The sequence below is a fragment of the Cyprinus carpio genome, chromosome A25, assembly GCF_018340385.1.
Source record: "Cyprinus carpio isolate SPL01 chromosome A25, ASM1834038v1, whole genome shotgun sequence".
NCBI classification, from domain to species: Eukaryota; Metazoa; Chordata; class Actinopteri; order Cypriniformes; family Cyprinidae; genus Cyprinus; species Cyprinus carpio.
Window position 1 is genome coordinate 18,169,973 of NC_056596.1, and position 20,055 is coordinate 18,190,027.

The 20,055-nt window shown below is 34.8% G+C and overlaps 1 protein-coding gene across 3 annotated transcripts in view; it reads right to left on the bottom strand.

Moving 5' to 3' along the window:
• LOC109070208 (copine-8-like) overlaps window positions 1-17,348 on the bottom strand; it is a 58,935-nt gene extending 41,587 nt beyond the window's left edge. The window contains exons 1-2 of one of the 3 annotated variants that reach the window (XR_006153638.1): window positions 16,916-17,348; window positions 6,265-6,305 (exon numbers count right to left, since the gene is read on the bottom strand). Coding sequence is in view for 2 of the 3 variants with exons in the window: in XM_042715767.1 (XP_042571701.1) it covers window positions 6,265-6,305; window positions 16,916-17,022 (148 nt within the window). In the remaining variant the exon portion in view is untranslated. The remainder of the gene's footprint in view (window positions 1-6,264; window positions 6,306-16,915) is intronic. The other 2 variants (XM_042715767.1, XM_042715768.1) reach the window with 2 other exon arrangements.
• Window positions 17,349-20,055: the final 2,707 nt, after the last annotated feature.

Below are 20,055 nucleotides of genomic sequence, written 5' to 3' on the forward strand. Positions count from 1 at the left end.
CTGAATAGTTTTAGATCTTCAAATGAAATAAAACAAAGGCAACCTGAGTAAACATGTTTTTATGTTTATATTGAAGCAAAAATATAGCTATCGCCCCCTTTAACTATGGAAGCCCGTTTCCGCCACCGAATAAATAAGAAAAAAGGTGATTGCAACTTTTTATCCCACAGTCGACTTTTTATCATGCAATCCTGACTTTTTCTCTCAGAATTGCGAGTTTACGTCACACAGTTCTGAAGATCTAAAACTATTTCTTATGAAAAAATCAGAATGGGGGCAAATGTATTGGGCTTCAATATTTAACACCTATGTGACCTACTATGCAAAAATCACTTTTATAAAGTTACATTTCATTTTGTGAAAGAAATGGGATAGCACGCAAAGACACCATGAGACCAGCTATGTCGCTATTTTTTATGTTCCATGCTCCCCGTCTGTGAAATTCATAAGCGTGTATTTACTATGCACAGTACAATCAGATTGCGTGATATTTTCTGTTTTTTCTGAGCACGAGATCTTGAAGCTCTGCCCTCCTCTGAAAAGGGAGGTGGGAGCACCAGCTTATTTGCATTTAAAGGGACAAACACAAAAACGCAGTGTTTTTGCTCATACCCTGAAAGTGGCAATTTCAACAAGCTATAAAAAATTATCTGTGGGGTATTTTAAGCTAAAACTTCACATACTCACTCTGGGGACATCTGAGACTTATTTTACATCTTGAAAAAAGGGGCATAATAGGTCACCTTTTCTGGTTGGGTCTCTTTTAGCAAAAACAACTGCAACCAAACACTTCTGATAACTGGAGTTCAGCTTTCCACCACTGTGGTGGACTTTTGGCCCACTCTTCTTTGCTTTCGAGCATGAACTGCTCTCTTAATCCAACTTACAAAAATGTTCTAAGAACGTATTGGTAATCTTCCAAGTGACTTATGAAACCGCTATTTTTGAACGGCATACAGCAGGTATGATGTTCTTTAGGTCAAACTGGCACCAGATATAATGGGAACACTGTCTTCCAAACTGTTCCACTTTGACTCAGTTGACAAAAATATTCTCCGAAAATGTTTGAGGGTCATCAGCGTGTGTTTTGCCATAATTCAGATGAGTTTTCCATGGCTGCCATTTTTCCTGGTGTCTTTCCAATAGTGGAGTCATGAACAGTGACCTGTATGGAATCATCAGTGCTGTCCTTGGGACTTGTGTGACTTCCTGGATGAGCTGGTTGTGCTCTTGGAGGAATTTTGGAAGGACGGCCACTTCTGGGAAGGTTCACTACTGTGCAGAGTTTGCATGCGCAGCTCGGTGAACCGGGTAGCTCAGTGAACTGTTTCATCCTGTCAAAGAATTACTCAACCTCGAGCCAATAGCCTTCGAGTATGAGATGTGACGGAGCATGTGATTTGTTGAATGCAGTGAACGAATACGCCCTTCACTGAATGAGTTTCATATGAGTCTGAACGAGATCGAGAGATTTTGTCGTTCGTGAACGAGTTGAATTAATTGATACATCTCGTTCGTGAACGAAATGAATGAGAGTAAACCGGGTCAGTCAGCCATTTAGCATGTCAATCTTGCAAAATGCAAAGCGCAGTTATAGTTACTGTGCACATATGCTTGTTTTCATATTTAGCATACAGAACATAACTCCACGTTTAATCACCGATTTATGAATGTGAATATATAATATATGAACTGTCTTACCAAACAATTTAAATGTTAATTATGCAAAAAAAAAAAAAAAAACTCATGCTCTGTTCATCTGAACAACTTATTTAAACTTTATTTATTGAAAGCGATTATGTACACATTTTAATTAAGCCAAATCAGTTATTGTAACAAGTGAACACGTTCGTTGACTTTTTCGCCACATGCTGGCATATTTTGTGTAATATGAAGAAATGGTCACTGAACGAATCAGTGAACGAATCTGAATGAATCATTTTGGTGAACAAACTGAAAATGAACAAATCTCTTGAAAGAATCATAATTTCCACCACTAACTGAGAGCTTCGAAGGGTTGAAGGGTGTAGGGGACCTTTCTTGAAGTGCCCTTCTGCGTCATCATCACGTGCCTACAAAGAATCTGCGCAAAGGATCATGGGAGTGTCCATCAACTGTACCCTTCGAAATCCTTCATTCCAAAGGGCCCTTTTAAGTGGCCAGTTTTGAGCATTTTGGTTTGGAACGACCCTTCAATATGGCGGCCATGATTGTTTTCACTCTGAAGTGCCCTTCGGTGGGCAATATATCCCATTTGGAATGCAGTTCTATTTAAGCTCTGATTTCATTGAACAGGGCTGGCAATAATGAGGCCTGGTCTATTTCATCTGAACCTCATTATGAATGCAGTTCCATAGATTTGAGAATAAGTAACTACAGTGTCAAAAACATTTTCAAATAGGCCTAGTTGGTATTAGATTACCTCTAAATGTAGTGTATATAAAGTCAAAATGTCATTGTTCATTTTAATTTCACAGGATTGTAGAAAATGTAGAGTTTTTGTAGATTTTTCAAGAGACATGAATGAATGGTTTCTTTTTTGTTGAGGTAAAATTACACACAAACACAAACAAGCCCCAGCCGTTAATGAGATTCCAGGACCTTCATCATCATCACCATCATCATCAGTGCTGCAGGAGAGTCTTCTTATATGGAGCGGCACATGTGCTGAGTCTGAGCTGTGCTGACGTGATGGGGCCAGTCATGCAGCACTACAACTCCTTCTTACATTCACCGGCCAAAAGACGCTGGAATCAGGGACTCCAGACGGCTAAATATAGACTCATCGCTCACTGCCTGTGTGTGTGGCATCCACAGCGCTTGATGTTATATTAAAAGCTATGTATTTGATGTGCTTAGGGGAAGGATCATTTCTTGTTGCATTGATGTACTATTTCAAGCCTACATGTATCATATGCATTTACAGTAAGAGTTCAAATCTATTTAATATGTCAGTTAATTCTTCCGCACAGCAATGACGTGTCATTTATGTGTACATAACTACATGTTCGCTAAACGTTCATGTCAAAAGGAAAGTATACCTTGGGTTCAGAATTCGAAATGCTGGCGAAACTTGTCTGGCAATTAACACTAAAAGGTTCATTTAAGAGTGATTGAATAGATTGGGTTTGGAATTGGGGGTTGTGGTGAGAATTGTCTCATTATCATTTAAAGAGACATGCTCTGAAATGGGTCACTGTGAACAGAGCTTGTTTTTGACAAGGTAAAAAGGGTGTTGTTTTACATGACCATTGAGGAATTTTAATCAAAGTATGTTACAGAAATTTCATGAAGACCCTAAAGAATCATACCAACTAGGAAAAGGGTCATCTGATGTCCCCTTTAAGCTCTTTTATTGTGACTGATGTTTCACAGACTTGTGCTGTACCAGGTGAGCTACTGAGCAAGTTTACTACATCTGTAAAGCTGGTTGTGTGTTGCAAAAATCAAAATCTTTAAGTTTACAATAGCATTAAGGTAAAAGTGTTTTGAGGTGATAACATAGTATTGTCCAAGGAACTGTGTGAAAATACATTTCCATGTAATATCTCCCAGTAATCGTAATTTGTGTGAAAAAGAATAAAGCTGATCATGTTTTGCTGCTTCTTGTGTTTATTTCAGCTATAAAAAATGCAGACTTCAATCTTTTATTAAAAGTGACCCATATCCAATACCTGCCTTTACATGACACTTTGTGTAACAACCCAAAGTAGACATACAGTACGGCCCCTGAAACAGGGTTGTTGGGTCTGCGAAATGAAACCGTACATGGCAGATGCCAATGCATGTATTTGATTGACACCCGATTTATTTCCACATATGAATAAGAATCCAAGGGTTTTTTTTTTTTTTCTGCTTACACTTTCGTAGGTCATATCCGATCAGTGCCACATGGGAGAAAAAAATCTGAATTGGGTCACTTGAGCTGCGTTCACGCCACCCTGGTATTGGCGTAATTCCAAGATGACAACACATGACATTCTACTTGGAGCTGTCCAAGTCCTCAGAGGTAGCACTTAAGTAGCACTTACATCTGGGGTTCTTAACTCTGGCCCTTGAAGTCCAGTTTCCAGCAGATTTTAGCTCCAACCCTAATCAAACACACCTGGACAAGCGAATCAAGGTCTTCAGGATCACTAGAAAGTTACAGGCAGGTGAGTTTGATCAAGGTGGGAGCTAAACTCTGCAGGAAAGCCCATAGAAAAAATATTGTTCAGTGGTTGTTTTTCCTAAGCTCAGGAGACTTCTATGAGATTCTCATATATCTCTCATTTTAGTATCAACAGCATTTCAGATGTTTCTCCTAAAATTCCCTAGGAGAAATGGAAGTAGACACAAATGAAACATGAGAAATATTTGAGAAAAAAAAAGAGTCAAAACGAAAAAAAAGAATATCTCTTTATTGTCTTGCTGCAGTCTCTATCAAGACTCCATTATAGGAATATTTTATTGCTCAGACGTAGTTGTGATTCTCATATATCTCTCATTTTAGTATCAACAGCATTTCAGATGTTTCTCCTAAAATTCCCTAGGAGAAATAAAAGTAGACACAACTGAGACATGAGAAAATTCTGAAAGGAATCCAAAATGATAATGGTAGAGAAACATGGGAGAAACAAGGAAGATCTCTTTATTGTCTCGTTGTAATCTCTTGCAAGACTCCATTATAAAAATGTTTTATTGCTCAGAGGCTGCTGTTGATTTTTTTTTATTGCAATGGGGTTTTTCACCTTTAATGGTCAGGACAGTAGGAGAAGAAACAGGAAACAATTGGACAGGTGAGAACCGAGCAGGAAAGTACCTTTAGCTAGGATTCGAACCCATGTTGTCTGAGGTGCAGCTGTACCTTCACGTCAATGTGCTGCCCACAAGGCTATGGCTCTGACAGAGGTTACGCTACGCTCAGGATACTAAGTGTGATTCTCTAATAAGTCTCATTGAGATAAGCTGATATGTCTTAAGATGTCTTCAGTTTTATTTTAGGAGAAATGTTAAACTTTTAGATACTTAAATACTAAAACTATCATTTAAATAGCATTAAACATACCAGAATATCCAGGGTTACTAGTTTAAATGTTTTTAATTTATCTTCAGTGTCCAGCATTGTATACACCACATTTTTTTACACCACATCAAACACACTAGAAAGGACTAACAAGTGCAAGATGTTTAGTATAAGAGCAATACCTTTTTTAACAAATGTAACACTAGTGTACCAGTTTTTATTTATTTATTTATTGTTTTGTTAAGTATTAGAATTTTGTCTTGTACAGCCCATTTTTGCATGTATGCAAATATAGGTAATGATTTACTCTGTTAAATCACTGTGCAATAAAACACTGTCTACATAAAACAACTTCAAATATGACAATTCATATTGTCTTTGACTGAAATGGTGTAGATAAAAGACATTGAAGCTAACCAGAGGGAAGAAAAATAAAATAAAAAAGAGATCTCTTTAACATGATAAATATTTCTCCTAGACAGAAATAAGGTTACCTTAAGACTGAATGGAAACTTTTGCTTGAGTCTCCTGCTTCTCAAACTTGTTTTTTTAAGACTTGTTTCCTGAGACAAAAACTCTGTTTATTTAAAAGATTTGGGAGAGATTTTGAAAAAATTACAGACTGTGCTCAAATATTTCTCCTTAGCTAGAGACTCAGGATCTCTCATGTTTGTCTCCTCAAAAGTTTAGAAGAGATCTCAACAACATCACACACTGTGCTCAGATATTAGCTAGAGACTCTGGAGCACAGTGTGTGATGTTGTTGAGATCTATTCTAAAGCTTTAAAAGAGGCAAACGTGAGATATCCAGAGTCCCTAGCTAAGGAGAAAAATCTGAGCACAGTGTGTGATGTTTATTACAAAAATAAAAAATAAAATTAAAAATTAAAAATCCACAGCTGACCACAACATCTGGATAACACAATGCAATCACAACCCACATGAACACACAACATGTGAAGATCCAAACAAAGCACAGAAATACAAATGCAAATAATATACTCTCCTGCATATGAAAGAATATGCACATACAGCAGGGTTTCATGCACAATCAAGCTTTCTCATAAAACAACATCATAATTAAGGCAGGCAGGTGCTCTGTTGATGATCAGTAACTTCATTCACAATTTCGCATCAAGTAATGTGATCTCAGATGTGCTAGAGTTGTCAGATAAAATGATCTTGGTACCAATATTTCAATGTGTGATAGACTAAATGAATAAGCTTTTATAATGTGATATGTGTACCAAAAAGCTTACTTGGATCAGATTTTGAGAAGGTGTCTCTATCCAAGAGGTTTCTGTAATAGAAAGAAAGAAAGAAATATGAGTTAATAAAGACCCATTTAAAAAGGTTGTCTGAATCAGGAGAGAAATATACACAGATCAAGCACAGTTTACAAGCCAAAACAGTTCTAAATAAATATGTGACCCTGGAGCACAAAACCAGTCTTAAGTGTCAATTTTTCGAAATAGAGATTTATACATAATCTGGAATCTGAGGGTGCAAAAAAAAAAAAAAATACAGAGAAATTCACCTTTAAAGTTCTCCAAATGAAGTTCTTAGCTATGCATATTACTAATCAAAAATTAGGTTTTGATATATTTCCGGTAGGAAATTTACAAAATATCTTCATAGAACATTTACTTAAACATAGATCTTTACTTAATATCCTAATGATTTTTGGCATAAAAGAAAAATTTATAATTTTCACCCATACAATGTTTTTTGGATATTGCTAAAAAATATACCCCAGCGCCTTAAGACTTTTGGGGTCCAGGGTCACATATGTGGGTGGATTTTGATGTGATCATGGGATAGCAGGAGATGGACTTTTTCCACTGTTTGTTGGAATTGTTTTTATGGATTATGTACTCATATTTTGGAAGCAATGATTTAAAGTTTATAGTTTAAAATGTCTGAATGATGGATTTGTTTCTTACAAAAACGCATCTTTTCTTTTCTCAATTGATTGATGGACTGGACTGGAGTGCTGTGGATTATCGTGATGTTTTTATCAACTGTTTGGACTCTCATTCTGACGGCACCCATTCACTTCAAAGGATCCATTGCTGAGCAAGTGATGCATTGCTACATTTCTCCAAATCTGTTCAGATAAAGAAACAAACTGATCGATGTCTTGGATGGCCTGAGACGAGTAAGTATGTTTTCAACATTTTTTCCTGTGAACACTTCCTTTAATGTACTCAGCTTCATGTCTAATATATTGGTGGAAACATCTCTGTGGTTTTAATTCTACATCTGTTAATAGGTGTTGAACTCATTCATTTCATTCATTTTGAACATTCAGGCAGGATATTGCCAAGTATCCCAAGATGCAATATACATCATTGTGATTCAATGCATTGCAAAGCACAACAGTATCATAATTGATTTGTGACTGAAAAGCGCACGAGAGAGACTAAGCGTCTCAGGAGAGAGAGAGTGAATGTGTGATATAACTTTCAATCTTTCTTGCAGGGATCAGTTTGTACTGTGTCACAGAAGCACTGACTGAGAAATTTTGTTTTCAGAGACTAGTCTTATTTAGATGAGTTCTTTATTAATTCAACTGTAGGAAATTATATGGATGAACAAAATTGAATACAATTAATGCAATAAATAAATACGAATAGCAGTGCCTGAAGTATCAATGTAGCTGTGAGAAAAAGAAATGTAATATTGCTCTATCAGGCCAGCATCAAGGCAGTGAATCTCTGAAGGAGATCTCACTGAGCTCCTATGATTGTGCAAAGGAAAGTGGATCATTGCATCAATAACAGTAAAACCTCAATATCCCCCCCACCCCCTCACCCCCCAAAAAATGTCTAAGACTGCCATTGAAAAAACATAGTACTCGCTCTAAACTTCTGCATATTGTTCTCACATGTCAACCGTTCTCTCACACTGATTTTAATGACAAATCTCATGAAAACATAATCCTTTATTTATCATTCCACTTGCTGGTACCAAAGTGACACAACCAAAGTGATTCATAGCATGATTAGGTGAAGTCACCAATTAAAATATATATCAATATACAACAAATATATTAATATATAGGTGCTGGTCATGTAATTAGAATATCATCAAAAAGTTGATTTATTTTTCTAATTCCATTCAAAAAGTGAAACTTGTATATTATATTAATTCATTACACACAGACTGATATATTTCAAATGTTTATTTCTTTTAATTTTGATGATTATAACTGACAATTAAGGAAAATCCCAAATTCAGCATCTCAGAAAATTAGAATATTACTTAAGACCAATACAAAGAAAGGATTTTTAGAAATCTTGGCCAACTGAAAAGTATGAACATGAAAAGTATGAGCATGTACAGCACTCAATACTTAGTTGGGGCTCCTTTTGTCTGAATTACTGCAGCAATGCGGCGTGGCATGGAGTCGATCAGTCCGTGGCACTGCTCAGGTGTTATGAGAGCCCAGTTTGCTCTGATAGTGGCCTTCAGCTCTTTTGCATTCTTGGGTCTGGCGTATCGCATCTTCCTCTTCACAAGGTCAGGCGAGTTTGCTGGCCAATTAAGAACAGGGATACCATGGTCCTTAAACCATGTACTGGTAGCTTTGGCACTGTGTGCAGGTGCCAAGTCCTGTTGGAAAATGAAATCTGCATCTCCATAAAGTTGGTCAGCAGCAGGAAGCATGAAGTGCTCTAAAACTTCCTGGTATACGGCTGCGTTGACCTTGGACCTCAGAAAACACAGTGGACCAACATCAGCAGATGACATGGCACCCCAAACCATCACTGACTGTGGAAACTTTACACAGGACCTCAAGCAACGTGGATTGTGTGCCTCTCCTCTCTTCCTCCAGACTCTGGGACCCTGATTTCCAAAGGAAATGCAAAATTTACTTTCATCTGGGAACATAACTTTGGACTACTCAGCAGCAGTCCAGTCCTTTTTGTCTTTAGCCCATTCTGACGCTGTCTGTTGTTCAAGAGTGGCTTGACACAAGGAATGCGACAGCTGAAACCCATGTCTTGCATACGTCTGTGCGTAGTGGTTCTTGAAGCACTGACTCCAACTGCAGTCCACTCTTTGTGAATCTCCCCCTCATTTTTAAATGGGTTTTGTTTCACAATCCTCTCAAGGGTGCGGTTATCCCTATTGCTTGTACACTTTTTTCTACCACATCTTTTCCTTCCCTTCGCCTCTCTATTAATGTGCTTGGACACAGAGCTCTGTGAACAGCCAGCCTCTTTTGCAATGACCTTTTGTGTCTTGCCCTCCTTGTGCAAGGTGTCAATGTTCGTCTTTTGGACAACTGTCAAGTCAGCAGTCTTCCCCATGATTGTGTAGCCTACAGAACTAGACTGAGAGACCATTTAAAGGCCTTTGCAGGTGTTTTGAGTTAATTAGCTGATAAGAGTGTGGCACCAGGTGTCTTCAATATTGAACCTTTTCACAATATTCTAATTTTTAATAATTTAGACAAAAGGAGCCCCAACTAAGTATTGAGTGCTGTACATGCTCATACTTTTCATGTTCATACTTTTCAGTTGGCCAAGATTTCTAAAAATCATTTCTTTGTATTGGTCTTAAGGAATATTCAAATTTTCTGAGATACTGAATTTGGAATTTTCCTTAGTTGTCAGTTTTAATCATCAAAATTAAAAGAAATAAACATTTGAAATATATCTGTCTGTGTGTAATGAATGAATATAATATACAAGTTTCACTTTTTGAATGGAATTAGTGAAATAAATCAACTTTTTGATGATATTCTAATTATTTGCCCAGCACCTGTATAACCCAACTGAATATATAAACAATAACATGTAGCCCTAAATGACCACATACTTTATAAGCTTACAGATAACTAGGGATGTAATGATTAACTGTGAGTCGGTTGAAAATGGATTAAAATATGTGATTAAAATCGGTTGAGATGCTAAACAATCGTGATTCATTTAGGGGTAGGAGTTTATATGAATGTATGTCTGAGGGGAACTTACTGTACTTAGAACAGTTTAGATGGTATTTTTTTCTTTTCATCTTGCCTCTGTATTATGCATATTAAAGTTCATAACTGCAGCTGCTTTGTTTACAGTGGTAACCAAGGAAACGCTTTAAGCACCACCTGCTGGAAGAGAATGAATCTGCATTTTGTTCAGCTCGTCTGCTGTTTCTGTTTCATGCTGATATTTTTTATGTATAGTTTCACAAAATTGAAAACTGTCAAACCATTCTATTTTTGGTTTAAATTTCTAAATTATTCAATCTAATTTAGATTAAAAACTGCTCATGTTGCATGTATGCAGCATCTTTGTTTGGATGATGATTAAAATCCAGTGGTTGCCTGCCTCTAATTTTAAATGGAAAGAGCACAGACAAAGCCTTATTTTGTTTATATGAAGAGATTTGTTTTATTTGTGTTACAAATTAATTTTATCCAAAGCGACTTACAAATGAGGACAATAGAAGCAATCAAAACTAACAAATGAGAAATAATATGCAAGTGCTATATTAGTAAATTATTATAGTGTTATATTTCAGTTTCACAAAGAAACGTGCATCATTTTGTCCAAGCAATAATAAAAGGACACATTTAATTTATAATTTGTCTTAAATCTCATTTTGTAAAAAAAAAAAAAAAAAACATCAATCAAATCAAATCATGAAATCAAAATCGTGAATCGAATGGAATCATGAGTTCAGTGAATCGTTACATCCCTACACATAACACCAACTGAATATATATTGTAACAAATAACCCATAAACGCATCTTAATATTCACCCCATAAACTGTAACTAGGATGTAACAATTAACACGTGAATGTAAAACCAATTAAATGAATATGTAATTAATAGCATATGACCCAAACTCAATATTATCACCCATAATACCAACTGTACAAATAACCTAGGAGTTAAAACTTCAAACAAATATATAACCATACACATAAGCATACCCATAACACATAAGCCCAAATAAATGTATATTGTAAACAAGAACTCATAAACCCAACTGAATATATGACCAATTAACCATAAACCGACCTTAATATATACTCCATAAACATAACATAACCTCAGCTGCATACAGAATATATCCAATAACCCAAAAGTGAAAATGAATATAACCAATTAGCCACAGGCTCATCTAAATATTTAATCAATAGCATAAAAGATAAATCAGTGTATAACCAATCACCAAGAGCCCAATTCAAAATATAATTCACAATACATACATTAAAAGTAAAAATAAATACAGTATGTAACCAATAACACATAACCCCAACTGAAATTGAATATATAACCATGCATCATAATAACGCATTAGTTTAAACATACTTAAGCAAAAAACAATGACTGCAAATCATTATATAACCAAGGATCCATAACCCCAATGGATTTATAAACAATGTATAACATATAATGAATATAAAACTCTACCTGGATATATAATCCATATTAGTCCAAATGCATACATAACAAAATAACCTATATAACCCATAACTGCAAATAAAAACATGAGAAGACAAAAAAAATAAGAAAAATATGGTGACCATGAGAGCTCAACGCGCTGCAAATAGAAAAAAAAAACACCTGCAAATTAAGAAAACAACTTCATCAATTTGACAACACGTGTGCAAATTGATGATGTTTTCTTGATTTGCTGGTGCTTTTTCTATTTGCATGTGTTTTCTGAAGTTGCAGCGCGTTGAGCTCTCTCAGCCACCGTAAAAAATAAAATAAATAACTGTGATAAACTGAGTGTATGTCAAAGACAGTGCTGGGTAGTAACTGATTACGTTTGAATTACGTAATCAGATTTCAAAAATGAAGTACTTGACATTTTAAAATACTTGCAATCATACTACAGTTACTTTAGTATTGATTACAAATTATTCACACAATAGCAATAAATTATTCATAATTTATTGGTTCTCCCTAATTATTCTTTATTTAATCTTTTATATTTTCCTTTCTATAATAGCCTTCCACTTATATACACTCAGAAAGTCTTCCAGTTATGTTGACATTCACACAAGCACATATGAAGAAACTCACGTTATTTTGTATTTACATGTAGTACAGGGATTCCCTTTTTTATTTTATTTTTTATTTATTTTATTTTTTGTCAGCCGAACCTCTTTCACCTAATATATTTACTCTAAGTAATATATTACAAAAATTAGTCTCATTATTTCACCTAAAATGTGTAATGTAATTGATTACGTTACTAACTACAACTTTTGTCATGTAATTTGGAATTAGAAACAGACTACAATTTGTCATGTAATCTAGCAGTACTGCACAGCGATTAGAGATGTTCAGGCACTCAAGTGAATCAGATAGAAGCTCTTATGCATAACGTACGCTATTTACACTAATAATGAGCTAGTCCTGCCTCACCGTAAACAGAACAGAGAGCGCCTGCCTACATGTACAAGTATGTTGGATCAGAATTTAAGTCATTGTGCAGTTGATATCATCCAACTACCATTCACTGCTTCTGCTATCATGACAATTGAATTATATATATATACATATACAGTGTGCTGTATGCTCTCCTAAACATGAGTTTCCCCTCCCTATGCTGTAGAGCCATGTGCCACTTTAAAAAGTCCTCACCTCACAGTAGCTAGAATACAGAAATGCTCCAGAACGAGAATCCTCATGAAACATTTACACGGCCATTCCCCGTGAAACAGCACATTCTCATTTAAAATCCCAGCACAGCGGAACTCTCCGCCCACATCAGCCACTCTCCATCATAAACAAGCCCAGCTGCCAATCACATCCACCGACACTCCCTGTCCTCTTACTATTTTAATTAATGCTTATCCCTGTTCCTCTTCCGGACTCGTTCCGCATTCATATTTGGTGGTAAAACACAGAGGAATAATTCATGAGGAATGTAATTAAAGCATGGAGTGTGGTAAAGTTTAGTGGCACTAATGAAGACGTGCCCCCTGAGGGGCTTAAATATGGAAAGCCCAAGTCAAAGCTCTCGTTCTGTAAAGATCACCACATTATAGTGTCATCAAGACTGATATTATAACAGTATTGAAAGCAGATGAAATCAATATTGATTCTAAATCACAGACTACATCATATCTGCTAAAGAGGGATGTGAAAAGCTGTGGCTTTTAAATATGTTTAATAAAGTAAACACTCAATTATATAATATCATTCTGTGTTTGCAGGGTAAAGAAAGTTCTTAATGGCCACTTTTAGAAAAATTGTCAGAGATATGTTGTGTTAGGGCAACAAAACAAGTTTCATTAATAAAAAATACAAAAAATTTACAGAAAAATAATTATCATTAATCATTCCCTACACAATAAATATTATGAAAAGGGGGATTTTTATATAGATATGGTAGTATCTCTCTTCATAAAATTAATAATTCATAAAAAAAAAATGTTTTAGGCATTAGAGGATGGGTTTTTTCTGCCTCCTTTCTTAAATAAAAATTTGGTTTTTTTATTAATTCATAAAAAAAAAATGTTTTAGGCATTAGAGGATGGGTTTTTCACATTCAATGTATTGCTTTCTTATATATATAAATACATTTATATAATGTATCATTTACACTTGGCCAGTTAACAGGTTTTTACAGTAGCTTTTTTTTTTTTTTACTATTTAACATTTTTTCATGCTAATATATTGGGTTTGAATTAGACAGGAAACATACCGTACTCTTATCCTGCCTAATTCAATCTTAATAAATAAACATGAGGTTTCTGTTGAAAATGTTTTCAGCTGACTGCATTTATGATTTTGACTGACGGATGAAATCAATCAGTCCCTCCTGTCATTGTTTTTCAAGACCAGAGCAAGGATTCTTCTCCTGTTTGTTGTCCTCTGCCTCTTTCTCTTGCGGTATGTATTGACACGACCTCCAGCACGGAGGGTCCCGCTTCAGTATGCTCAGACCAAACAAGTCAATCAGTCGATACAAGCGCTCTCTCAAAAGCTTCACTTCAGAATCCAGGAATAGCTTTTGTTTTCACCTTCACAACTACCAATGACTTATTTAGGTATTTATTAAGGCCTAACTTAGGTGTTAGTATTTTATACACACCTGGATGCTGAAACTGCATTGTATTTTCCAATTTAAAAATGAATAGTAAAAATAGGTTTTAGGTAAAGAGTGTGGTAATTGGCTCTGCAAAACAACATATCATACGTCTTAAAGACACATTTCATGTACAATAATTGTTAGTAATTTCAACAAATGAATGTAAAAATGGTACAGTAAAAACTGTAAGTAAAAACAATACATTTTACCTGTACTGTACCAAAATTAATTATTGTTAAACTGATGTTCTAAAGAATTTATTAAGAATAATAAAACAATTCTGTACAGTACTGTACAAAACTGGCATCCCATAACATTCTTTTTTTTTTTTTTTTTTTTTTTTTTTTTGCAACAATTGATTTTCAACGTATTGTTAAACAAATATAATTTCACTGTAATTTGTGACCCTGGACCACAAAACCAGTCTTAAGTCGCTGGGGTATATTTTTAGCAATAGCCAAAAAACATTGTATGGGTCAACATTATCGACATTTCTTTTATGACAAAAATCATTAGGATATTAAGTAAAGATCATGTTCCATGAAGGTATTTTGTAAATTTCCTACCATAAATATATCAAAACTTAATTTTTGATTAGTAATATGCATTGCTAAGAACTTTTTTTGGACAACTTTAAAGGTGATTTTCTTATAAAAAATATTTTATTCCAAATGCCATTAGTATTCTTAACCAAACAAAGTAACAACAAACAAATGAGCTGCTGCTTTAATGTATCTAAGTATATTATTCTTAATATGATATTTTGCATTTTATCTTTCTTTATTTTTAGTTTTATTTTGAGTTATCTAGGAATATTTCTTCATTATGCTTGAGACATTGTCTGTATGTTTATCTGTCCTGTACGTTGCGGTGAGCCAAAGAAAAATTTCCACTCCGGTGGACAATAAAGATTTATTCTATTCTATTCTATTCTATTCTATTCTATTCTATATTTAGATTTTTTGCACCCTCAGATTCCAGATTTTCAAATAGTTGTATCTCCAAATATTGTCCGATCCTAATAAACCATACATCAATGGAAAAATTATTTATTCAGCTTTTAGATGATGTATTAATCTCAATTTTGAGAAATTGACCCTTATGACTGGTTTTGTGGTCCAGGGTCACAGTGTCATCCTGAAATGCAAAAAAAATAAATAAAAAAATTTTCCAGATGTTTCCAGAGGTTTTAACAGTAAATTTAGCAACAATTGATTTATAATTTTGTTTACATATAAATGATGAAATACCTTATAATTTATGTTGAATATTTATAATTTAACAATAAAAATTCTTTTATTGAAAAAAATATTGTTCAAATATGTTTTAAAAAGTATAAAGAATACATTTACCAAAACACCATTCTATAATATCACTTTTGTATTTTACAAACACAGCTGACCGTTTTTTTTTTTTTTTTTTTAAATCAACTTTTTTTATTTTTGATTCAACAAAACAACATCCATTCAAACAAACAATACAGGGAAGGGGAAGCAACAGACATATCAATATTTTTACAATCTGAAAGGAGAGAAAAAAACAGCTTTTTATAGTCATTCCTTTATAAAATCCAAATTTTTGGCAAAAAAACATTGCCATGCATCAATGGTACTAGGTTTAGCCCTGTTCATTCATGCTGTTATATTCACAAATCACTATTTTAAGGAGGCTGTGAATCCAAAATGTTTTTGCACACATGTGAGTAGCAAACCAGTTTAGTATTATTGTCGTCTTTGCAGCTGTAAAACCAGCAAACAACATTCTCTTCTTTAATGAACCTATACAGGAGTTGGAATCGTCATTGAGAAGACATAAACATGGATTAGACGTGTAATCAATTTGTAGGTAAAAGGATTAAACAGACAGCTGACCGTTTTTAATAACTTTTAAAGAGATGTATTTTAAAATGTACAAAATGTAAGAAAATCAAGCAAATCAACACTTGATAAAAGTCATGAATGACTTATAATAAATCTTTAGGTGCAGAGTTCTGAGTGTGATTTTTATCCAGCAGACAAACCTCTGAAAATAACACACACGATCAGCTCATCTATTCACAGCAGACCGCACTCACCTCAGGTGTGAACACAGATGCATTTTAATAATGAACAATGACTGAATTACTCCAGTTATTCAGCAGTTTTTACATATCAATGCATGTCCATTGTGAGCTTTGAACAAAGCACCTGTTTTAAATTCTGAGGTCAGAAGGAAGTCAAAGAGATAAACTCGCTGCTTCTCAAGACATCAGCGCCTCATGGATGCAACTATTATGCAATATTGAAGAACTGTCCGATGGAATGCATCATAAATCCACAACATATGCATTCTATAACATATAAATGGAATTCTTAATGTATAATGCATTCATAATCCCTATAATACACCTTAATAGTCAGCTGTATATTATTGTAAATAACATCAACCACGCAAGCAGTTAAACTGTATTATAATCAAAATGATAAATCATAATTTCTAACCTTTATAATGTATTATATGTAGACTTTATGGAACGTGTTAACATTTTTGAACGATTAATTTAAATCACTAAAATGACCCTTCATAACTGACGCATATATTATTTGGTTTAATGTCAGCAGGAGCTGATTATTTTGCAATCAAACGATGCACGCAAATTATAAATAGCCTACAACACCAACAATGCACTTTAAAAATGCAAAAACATAAGCAAGAACGGACATAAAAAGTAATTCAAATTGCAATGCATTATGAAAAATGCTGATGCAGCCTCCAAATTATTACTGCATTAGAAACTGCACGCGTGAGGTGAGTGTTCGGAATCACAGAGGCGTTCAGACTCACCCGTGACAGAGCCACGCGCGGCACTCACCTGCACGACACGGTGATCTCAACTTTCGTGGCGGGAATCACTGCCGCGAGCGGCTCGAAATCCGCGAGGCTCGCCATATTCAATAAACCGCTCATCACTGTGGACATGCTGCTGCTGCTGCCGGGGGAGCGCTGCCACGGACACGCACCGCGAGCATCATTCAGTCAATCATCACTCCGTGGACCCGGAGCGGGTGGGTGCGCGCGCGTGAGGGAGTCACGTCATACGACACAGGCGCGCGAGCGTGAGAATTCCTGCCCGTCACGCAGAAGTGCGCGACAGCAAGAGACGCGTGAACCATATCTGCTCAGATACAAACATCCAGCGTGCGTGTAGATACTGTACGCAATCTAGATATCTCAGTTTCTGTTAGCTGTCTCTATGAAATATAGCTGTATCTGAAATGTTGTGCAAGTAGCCTACAGTACGTTAGCCCTGTCTACTTTAAGAATGTTTTTTTTTTTTTTATTCATTTATTCCAGGCAATGACACAAAAAGTACAAGGCAGACAAATATAGTTAAAGAAAAAGGAAAAAGAAAAAAAAACAGAATATACAGTATACAATTTCAATATGACATCGCAATTCTGCCTGAAAGGGAGTGGGAAGAAGACAAAACTTATTTAATCCCACCCCATTTAGTAATTATTGAGCTTCATCGTTATTTTGCCTCACGGATTATTTATAATGTTATTCATGGTGGCGTTACCACAATTAACAAATTTATTTATAACAACAGTTATACCAACAGTGGTAATGGAATAAACAATGCCAAACAATGGTAATGGACAATATACCAACGATAGTAATGGACAATATACCAACGATGGTAATGGACAAATATACCAACGATGGTAAGAAAAACACGGAGCACATATTAACACTATGAGCCAGAGTACAAAATCAATTTAACTACAATGTAACAGAAATAAACAATGCCAAATTGTAATGTATACCAACGATGGTAAGGAAAACACTGAGCACATCACACATTTTACAACAGCAATTTAAATCAAATACCCTCATCTCTGTATTTTAACCAGACCCAATGTTTATATAACAGTTTAAATTGATGAATAGTTTGGTATTGCTTTTGTTGCAAGTCCAGTTTGTTCAGAGTTTCACTCCACATGACACACAATAGGCTACGAGTTTTTGGGCGGTAAGAAAAATGTTAAAGCCTCTCAAGTTTGAGCTCGCACTGGAGTTTTAAAAAACGTTGATATAATCACATTTTTAAATGCTTTATATAAGACTATTTGTATTATTTTACAAGATCATCAAATTTTGAAACTTTGACTGCGTAAACAGATTATGAGTATGTTCTAGAAAACCAACCTTTGAATGATCCTCAGAGCTCTTTTCTGCAATATTAATCAAAGGATTTATTGTTTTTCCCACGTTCAACACAAAAAGTGAATGGTAGTACCAGGGTGCAGGATTTTACGGAGTGCCATCAAGGTATAGTTTTGCTTTATTATAATTCAAGCTTTTTGAGATTTTTGTTTTTATGTATCTGACATGGGGTTTATGACAAAACTGGTATTACTCCCAAAAATTTAATCTTTCACAATTCAATTTGGAAACTTATTTTCTGAGCAGTTGCTGGACATCATTCTGTTTTAATATTCGATAATTTATTTTGTCCATCCACTTTTTATTATCTTTAGTTCCCTGTTTACTGTATTTACGAGCTCATTATAACATCACTACTGTAAAATATATTCGTTTCGTCTGCAAATAGTATTGAATTTTCACTGTAATTAAAAAATATAAAATTGAAAAAAAACAGGCCCCTGGGGGGACAAGTGCAATGCCAAGAGTATCTGATAAAATATGACCCTGACCCAACAAACTGTGCACTGTTAAATAACTTTTGAATCTCCAAAGCCCCCCTAATTCCATATCTTTCCATCTTTTTTAATATGAGTGATTAATAGTGTCAAAGGCTTTTTTTAGATCAATAAAGATACCAACTGCATACTTCTTTTTTAAATTTAGTGACTTCTTCAATTTTCATTTATTGCCATTGAGGTTTTCTTTTTGGACCTAAAGCCATACTGGTTTTAATTGCATGATGTTTCTCGGGGAAACTTTTCAAGTCGAGAATTGAAGAGTTTCTCTAAAATCTTTGAGAATTGAGGCAAAAAGAGAGGTCTGTAATTAGTAAAAGTGTGTTTATTATCATTTTTGAAAAGTGGAATTATTACTTTGCGATTTTCATTTTGCTTGGAAAGCACAACTGGAATGACAAGTTACAAAATGTTAAGGGTTTTTAGATATTCAGTAACTTTTTTTTAATCAATGTCATACTGATGTGACAGTCAGGACTTACTTTTGCATTTCCACACAATATTTGTCACTTCCTGTTCATTTGTAGCTGATAGGAAAATGACAAAGAATTCGTTCAATAGTTGATTTTGCGACTCCACTGTCTGGAATATCAGCGGCCAATTTAGGGCCAACATTTACAAAAAAATTATTGAATTTATTCACTACATTACTCATATTATAATCTTCACCATTTTCATCAATAAAGTGATCAGGATATGTCAACTTTGCCAAGTATCCAGAGGTAATACACACTCCGAGTCTCACTCCGAGTCTCAGCTCTAGTTGCACGTGGCCGCCATCTTTAGTTAACATTCACTAAATAACAGTGACAGAATATGACAGAATATGTTAAATATAAACATTTAATTTATCCACAGTTTGCATATTCACGCATCACTGGAGGATTAGGTTCAGGTCAGTTCTGTGATAAAATTCCCATCACATTTTCATTCCCACCAAATGTCAGATTGTGTATTGTGTTTGATATCATTTTGTGATGGAAATGAAGGTGCTGGAAATGGCATTTTAAAACAGCTGACTGGTTTGTTTTGTGAAGGCTAATTTTAGAGCTAGAATGTTATTGTAATTAACGTTTAAACACTGATATGAATCACATTAAATAGCATTACGTTTGATACAATACTGAAGTGAAGTTTTGTTTTAGATATTTTTCGTTTTTGAAATTTATTTTTTGATACTGAATTTTAATGTGCAACTCCTTTTCAGTGCCACTCCATTCAAGCGACAGTTTTGTCAAGTTATACAAAAGGTTTATCCACTTTCATTATGGAAAAAAGCAGTCTGGAC